Source organism: Clupea harengus, chromosome 15 (assembly GCF_900700415.2).
Source record: "Clupea harengus chromosome 15, Ch_v2.0.2, whole genome shotgun sequence".
Lineage (NCBI taxonomy): Eukaryota > Metazoa > Chordata > Actinopteri > Clupeiformes > Clupeidae > Clupea > Clupea harengus.
Genome location: NC_045166.1, coordinates 24,541,020 through 24,548,923, shown reverse-complemented (window position 1 = coordinate 24,548,923; position 7,904 = coordinate 24,541,020). Strand labels below are relative to the sequence as shown.

The window sequence follows — 7,904 nt, the reverse complement described above, 5'->3', positions numbered from 1 at the left end:
AGTAATTTAATTATAAAATATTAAATACTAAAATGAATGATTATAAAATGTTATGAGTGATTTAATGAAACTGATATAACAACCCCGTTTCACCTACACCTGTAATGACGAATTGTTGTGTTTCTGTAAGCTGAGAATGAGCCCTTCGCATCTACTTAGGGAGCGGGTCCTCTTCCGTGGAGTCTGCCATGTGTCACCACCATGGTTCTACAGTAGCCCAGAATGGACAAACCACAACACTGGCTCTGGAGAGGGCCCTTTTGCATTTTTATGGCAACTGAGGGCCACCGTAAATTATCCTGCATTCTTGTAAATGTTTGGGTTGACGGAGTGATATCCAGTTGATTGCAATCTGCAACCTCGCCGCTAGATGCCACTAAATCCTACACGATGTGTAAAACATTAGACCTGCCATCCAGGCTGCAGCTTAAAATGTGAATGTGAATAAATGTGAACATGGTAATGTGCCAATAAAATAAATACTATGGTGAAATGCTGGGTTAAGGTTTTGCCTCAGACCAGATGTCAGGAAGCTGCTCAGATAGCGATGCTTGGAGACAGGAGTTTCAGGTGCAGGCTTTATTATCACTTTTAGCATAAGCATAAACGAACAAGTGTAGCACAACATCTGTGGGGCCGTGTCATGTCTATCTGGGCTGGTACTTCTTTCTCTTTCCTCAATTCCCCAAGCAGGGTGGATATTACCTACATCTCAAATAGGCTGTAAGGCCAACCCTGCCTGAACGGCCTGACTGCAGAGGTATGGCTGGTGCAGGAGAGGGGTCCCTGCACTCTCTCCATTATGTGTTATCCTCCCCTTTACGCTTGAGGTCCTCAGCCATACAATGCACCGTGCTGCATGGCCCCACATACGTTAAGTTATGTCTGTAAACGTAATGCCCATCATTAAGATTTCATCTATTTTTTACTTACTCCTAGCCATAGTACATGTGTGGGCCTTCGGTTCAGTTGAAGGAGGCATTTCAGCAAAACTAGTGCAACTAATTAGGAAAGAGGAAATAATTTTTTGTGGATATTGATCAAGGAAACAAAAGCCTAGGTATCTAATGGATTAATTTATGCTCTGAAGTAATAATGGCACTGCAGTCTGTCATAGTCTTTGCAAAATGTCATGTTCTTAGATCTGATGTGACATTTGTTTTAATGTGCTACACTTTAGTCATGATGGGATTGGGGTTTTGTGGGATACAGGGTTACATTTGTTGCATAATGTTTATTGGATCACAATGAATCAGGTCAAAATGTTGTCTGATATAAACAGATATATTACACTACTATATTTTATAACAATGTTTCAATTATTACATATTGTGCCTATTAAAAGACAAAAAAAAAAAAAAAATACATAAGAATACCAATGTATTGTAAGGTAATAGTTGTATCAATATAATGTGAGTTGCTTTGTTTAGACATATTTCCCTCTTAAAACAACAAAGTTGTAGAAGAATCCTTTTGAAATATTTTACCTGACACTATGATTTGAAATGCTCGCCTGAACCAGCTGTAGAAGTATGCATATACCATAGGATTAAACGTGGAATTTAAATAGCCAACCCAGACAAATATATCATATAGTAATGGTGGTATTACATAACCAAAGTGGGGATCAACTGAAATTGCTAGGAAATATGGTATCCATGATGATACAAATACCCCCACAACAATAGCTAGGGTTTTGGTGGCTTTCCTCTCCATTTTATTTGTTGATGGCTTTCTAGTGACATTCAGATTCATGTTCTGAATTGTTTGTTCTTGATCTAGTGCAATAATGAGGATTTTCATATATATGATTACCAGTATCATGCCAGGCATGTAGAAAGCCAGTACACTCATTGAAGAGCTTGATAGCAAACTGAATAACAAAACACAACCACCTTCACAGGTGACATTGTCATAAAATTCTTCCATTCCTAAAATATTGAATTCTAGAAAGACCATTCCAAAACCGAATAAACCTGATAGACTCCAGATCATGGAGATCATTACTACAACAGTGGGTATTGTTATCTTTGATTTATACAGGAGAGGCTGCTTTATGGCAAAGAAACGGTCAATTGATATCATTGTAAGATTAATGATTGATGCAGTACAGCACATCGTGTCTGTACTACTATGGATTTTGCAGAATAATTCCCCCAAATACCAGCATGATTCAACAGATCGCATCACACTAGGGGGCATCACAATGCCACCCACCAGCAGGTCTGCCACAGCCAGAGAGAAAATAAGGTAGTTTGTGGGTGTGTGGAGCTGTTTGAAATGAGCCACAGTGATGATGACCAGCAGGTTACCAATCACTGTTATCACCACTGTAGTCCCAAATAAAACATAAAGATGAAAACGAATAACAATGGGATATGTGAACTTAGGACAGGAGCCATTCACAGAATCATAACAGAGAGGAATGTTCTCTGGAGCCTCTGACTCGTTCAGGGGGCTTCTCAGTGCCATCTCAGGGTTATGCTCTTCCTGAAAAGAAGACAAAACATCTAGATATAGGTAGATAACTTAATATCACTGTCACTAAGTATATTTAGTAGTAAGGATACCTGTAGGTTTACATATATTCAGTTAAATTAGATGAAAGATAAATAAGATAACTGGTGAATGATGATAATGGAAATACTACAAAATATTACAAGATCAGTTTCAACAATAAACAACATTTACTTTGACTTTTTAAAAAATGTTCAAACAGCACAATATCAGTATCAGTATTCACTTGAAAGGGAGAAGTTGTCATAAGATTACAGAGGGAACCCTTTCTTCAGTGGCCTTACCTGAGAGGCGATACTCATAAAGCCTGTCATTGAAGATGGAGGCTCTAATTTATAATGTGTTTCAAGTGAAAGACGCAGAGAAACATTTTCTCCTCCCACTCGTTAATCTGGTTTACAAAGTCCCCCAATAAGAAAAGGCCCAGAACAGTGTCTTAAAAAAGCAACATTCTCCAAAATGTTTTTCAATGTGCTTGTATTTCTAATTTGTTTGGGTACCACAAAAATGGATGGTGAAAAATTACAGTATTTTCATTAATGCCTAACTTTAAGTTCTTAGAGTTTTATAACATTACTATACATATAGACACCTGCTTTCTCAAGATAGTGCGAGGTCATACTCCAAAGGTAGGTAAAACATTCACTAGGCCAGAGATTTCTTTTCAAGTTATGTTTTATTGACTCTTTCATAAACCTTTGCCATAAATAGAAACCTCTCTCCATAATTACACATATTCAGTTATTCACTTTGTGTTCATATGTCTGGGCCTAGAATTTGGTTGAATTCAATTTACAAATCATATGTGGGTGTGACAGTGTGCTTACAGTGACTAGGTAACTTTTAAAAGCTTTTATACCCCAGAGAAGAGAAATAGGCCTACACTTTTATAATTGGCTGGCAGGTGTCCATGAATTAATTCTCTATAGCAAGACACCTGTGAAGTAGATCCTGTTAAAAAGTTTAATCACCATTCAATATCATTGCTCTGGAAACTTTGAATGGTAACTATAACAACCATAGTTAATAACAGTTGATTGAAAAGCTGCCCATGGACAGAGGCTATGGTGAGTGTGTAGTCAGGCAGGGTAATTAATGAACAAAATAAATGTAATGTCTTATTTTGCCAAGTGGTGTGAACACTGTGAATTCTGTTTGCAAGCTAGCGAGTACAAAATCAGAAACAGCTAGGATAGCAAGCTAAAGGATGCGGACAAACTACAAACTAAACAGGTTGCTTTCTTTTTAAACAGAACTAAATGTTTCCTGTGTGGGCTATACATGCATGCCTAAATGTGTGGCAACCGGAATACAAGCAGGATAAAGGCCTTCGAGGTGTTCCGTTATACGAAATGAATGGTTCTTTGCCTCCGCTTTGTCCATTCATTTTGTATAATGGGACACCTTGGTGGCTGTTATCACTTACACAAAAAAAACCACATTGTTTTCATCTGGCAGAAGAAACAACATGACATTCTGTTGGTATAGTGAGACTGTATAAATAGTCAGATATATGTACATGAAACATAAATAACACATAAAATAAGTAGTAGGCTATTAGGACTGATATCAATGGCTTAAGTCTTGAATTTCATTAATATTGTTTATAGCCTTATAATCTCTCTATAGAGTGTTGTGAATTCACTTTCATTCAAAACATTGGTTAATATTAAAAGATCTTAAACCTTGAAAGCAACAGTACAAAATTTCATATTTGTTGTCTGTGAACATTAGTCATGCTCTAAAAATAAAACCATTCAAGATGGTATAGTTTAGGGTTGACTGATAACATACAAAATATCTCAGTCCAAAGTCAGCATGGTTCTTGATGAATCCTGTTTAAATATTTTACCGGACACAATGATTTTAAATGCTTGCCTAAACCACCTGTAAAAGTAGGCATATACAAACGGATTAACTGTAGAGTTTAAGTAACCTACCCAGCCAAGTATTTCATACGCTATTTTTGGACTTCCGTAACCCACGTGTGGATCAATCGTAAAAACAAGAAAAAATGGGATCCATGATGATAAAAAGACACCCATAATAATGGCTAGGGTTTTGGTGGCCTTCCTTTCAATTTTAATCAATGATGGCTTCCCACTCATATTCATATTTATCAAGTGAATTGATCTTACTTGTTTCTGTGCAACAACAAAAATGTTAAGATATATACAGGCCAATATGATGCCTGGCATGTAGAAAGACAGTACAGACGACAAAGAACTTGAAAACAAACCGTGTAAGAAAATGCAGCTACCTTCACACACAACACTGTTATAGAGCTCCTCAATACCTAAAAGATTAAACTCTAGAAAGACCACCCCAAAACCAAATATAGATGACACAACCCAGTTAATGGAATTCATTATTACTACAACTGAAATGGTTATCTTTGACTTATACAGTAGAGGTTGACTTATGGCATAGTAGCGATCAATAGATATCATTGTAAGATTTATAATTGATGCAGTACAACACATCATAGATGTACTTGTGTGAATTTTGCAGAATAATTCCCCCAAATACCAGCATGATTCAACAGATCGCATCACACTAGGGGGCATCACAATGCCACCCACCAGCAGGTCTGCCACAGCCAGAGAGAAAATAAGGTAGTTTGTAGGTGTGTGGAGCTGTTTGAAATGAGCCACAGTGATGATGACCAGCAGGTTACCAATCACTGTTATCACCACTGTAGTCCCAAGGAAAACATATAGAGGAACACGAATAACAATGGGATATGTGAACTTAGGACAGGAGCCATTCACAGAATCATAACAGAGAGGAATGTTCTCTGGAGCCTCTGACTCGTTCAGGGTGCTTCTCGGTGCCATCTCAGGGTTATGCTCTTCCTGAAAAGAAGACAAAACATCTAGATATAGGTAGATAACTTAATATCACTGTCACTAAGTATATTCAGTGGTAAGTATACAGTAGGTTTACATTAATGCATTTTATATTTAGTTAAATAAGATGAAATATAAATAAGATCACTCTATTATGATAATTCTGCTATTGTTATACTGATAATCAAAATACTACACATTATTACAAGATCAGATTCAATAATAAACAACATTTACTTTGACTTTAAAAAAAAAAAAAATCAAACAGTTCACAATATCAGTATTCACTTGAAAAGGAGAAGTTGTCATAAGATTACAGAGGGAACCCTTTCTTCAGTGGCCTTACCTGAGAGAGGCGATACTCATAAAGCCTGTCATTAAAGATGGAGGCTCTAATTTATAAGTGTGTGTGTCAAGTGAAAGACACGGAGAAACATTTTCTCCTCCCACTCTTTCATCTGGCTTACAAAGTCCACTAATAGAAAAGGCCCACAACAGTGTCTTAAAAAAACAAGTATCAAAATGGATGTTTTTCCAGTGTTGATTAAATTCACACGTATGAAAGCACAAGGGGCACACATTTCATGTGTATAAATTATAACTCAATTACAAAATAGAGAGTTTTTTTAATGAGCTTGTATTTCTAATTAGTTTGGCTACCACAGAATTGCCATCATCACACATCAAAATAACAACATCATTCGGAAAGCAAATTCAGACTTGACGAATTTTGCCGAAAAACGTTACCAAACAAGATCATTTTGAACGCATTTCTAAACCAGCTGTAAAATAGGGCATACACAATAGGGTTACAGGTTGAATTGAGATAACCTATCCAGACAACCATGTCAAATACCAACGGTGGTATTGAATAACCAATAAATGGATCAATTATGTTACAAACAAAAAAGGGCAGCCAGAGCGCCAAAAACACACCCATAATAATGGCAAGTGTCCTGGTTGCCTTTCTCTCCATTTTGGAAGCAGCTGATGGATTTTTCCCAGAGCTTCCATTTATATTGTGTTTGTCCTGAATTGACCGTGCTTGTTTCTGCGCAATGAGGTAAATCTTTGCATATATGCAGAGCATTATGACTCCTGGAATGTAAAATGATAGAATGGAAGACAAAGCCCCAGACAGTCCACCCTGAAACAGAATGCAAGCTCCTTCACAGTAGAAATTGTTGTAGTAAAACTCCTCAAAGCCCATAATGTTGAGCTCGAGGAAAATCATCCCGAATCCAACTAGGGCAGGGACGCTCCAGCTGATAAAGATCATGATCGCGGTCACGGAGGGAGTGATGGTGGTTTGGTAGCCAAGAGGGTGGCCTATAGCATAGTATCTGTCGATAGCAATGAAAGACAGATTCAAAATGGATGCGTTGCAAAGCATCACATCAATGCTCGAGTGAATCTTGCAATAAAAATGACCCAAATACCAGCAGGTTTCCACGGACCGCACCATGCAAGGTGGCATCAAAAAAGCACCCACAAGCAAGTCGGCCATTGCCAGCGACTGGATGAGATAATTGGTTGGAGTGTGGAGCTGTTTGAAATGAGCCACAGTGATGATGACCAGCAGGTTACCCATCACTGTTATCACCACTGTGGCCCCAAAGAAAATATAGAGAGGAAGACGAATAGCCACTGGATAGGTGAACTTTGGACAGGAGCCATTCACAGATTCATAGCACAGAGGAACTGGATCAGTGTTGTCAGGATAGGTTTGGTTTTTCCCTTCCATCTTTCCTGATGAAGTAAAAAACACAAGTAAAGTAAAACAATCAAAACCACACAATTAAACATGCAAACATGTGCTATACAGTGAAGGGATGCCATACATGAGATGGCGTGTGAGAGTGTGTTAAACAGTGCATAAAAGTACTACATTCATAATACATAAAACAGCAATAATATATAATACATATAATACAAGAAAAATGTTTTTCTCAGTATTTCACTCTGGAACTTGAGTAGTTGAATGATATTCATACATTATAGACATGATAAAATACCACACATGAACACAATTTTGAGTCAAATGTCGCTTCTATAAAAAGTAGCCTAATCCAAGAAAAAGAACAGAATGTGTCTTACCTTGGTCCGAACTCTGTGACAGCACTAATGTGACTCATTTTTATCTTTGCCATCCTGGGGCTATTGTCCAGAGCTGTTTCTCCCTTTTGCCCTGTTATGCCAGTGTCATGTGCCCCTGTTTCCCTTGGGTGTGTCCCTGGTGTTAGTCAACCCTCAGACCTGGTCATTAGTTCTCTTTGGACAAAAGGGATCATGATTTTATGTTTGTCTTTTAAACGGCACATCATTATAACATATAGGATTCTCCTCTCCTCTGTCACATGGCCGGAATGTGTCCATGCATGTCAATAAAGTGAGTAGACACTAAATATATGTGTCTATACAACTATTTTGATACATTTTCAAATGACTACATAGTTCAATAGGCAATCGAATTTCAATTACAATTATGTCTCACAACGATTATGAAAACGAGCCTTCCTAAAAGCCCAAACTCTGATC

At 37.6% G+C, this 7,904-nt stretch overlaps 3 protein-coding genes across 3 annotated transcripts; all 3 read right to left on the bottom strand.

The window, feature by feature from the left end:
* Positions 1 to 632: 632 nt before the first annotated feature.
* Positions 633 to 2,612, bottom strand: LOC105901125 (trace amine-associated receptor 1-like). Its single transcript, XM_012828522.2, has one exon. The coding sequence runs from the start codon at positions 2,470 to 2,472 to the stop codon at positions 1,444 to 1,446; it is 1,029 nt and encodes a 342-aa protein (XP_012683976.1). The 5' UTR covers positions 2,473 to 2,612; the 3' UTR covers positions 633 to 1,443.
* Positions 2,613 to 4,310: 1,698 nt separating this feature from the next.
* LOC105901146 (trace amine-associated receptor 1-like) lies at positions 4,311 to 5,626 on the bottom strand. The gene has a single exon (XM_012828544.3). It carries the CDS (start codon positions 5,352 to 5,354, stop codon positions 4,320 to 4,322), a length of 1,035 nt encoding a protein of 344 aa, XP_012683998.2. The 5' UTR covers positions 5,355 to 5,626; the 3' UTR covers positions 4,311 to 4,319.
* A 437-nt stretch (positions 5,627 to 6,063) lies between these two features.
* On the bottom strand, positions 6,064 to 7,110 carry LOC105901157 (trace amine-associated receptor 1-like). The gene has a single exon (XM_012828555.2). It carries the CDS (start codon positions 7,108 to 7,110, stop codon positions 6,064 to 6,066), a length of 1,047 nt encoding a protein of 348 aa, XP_012684009.2.
* Positions 7,111 to 7,904: the final 794 nt, after the last annotated feature.

Bases quoted from the DNA above. Each gene is read 5' to 3' on its own strand.
- LOC105901157 (XM_012828555.2), bottom strand. From the start codon at position 7,110: ATGGAAGGGAAAAACCAAACCTATCCTGACAACACTGATCCAGTTCCT.
- LOC105901125 (XM_012828522.2), bottom strand. From the start codon at position 2,472: ATGGCACTGAGAAGCCCCCTGAACGAGTCAGAGGCTCCAGAGAACATT.
- LOC105901146 (XM_012828544.3), bottom strand. From the start codon at position 5,354: ATGGCACCGAGAAGCACCCTGAACGAGTCAGAGGCTCCAGAGAACATT.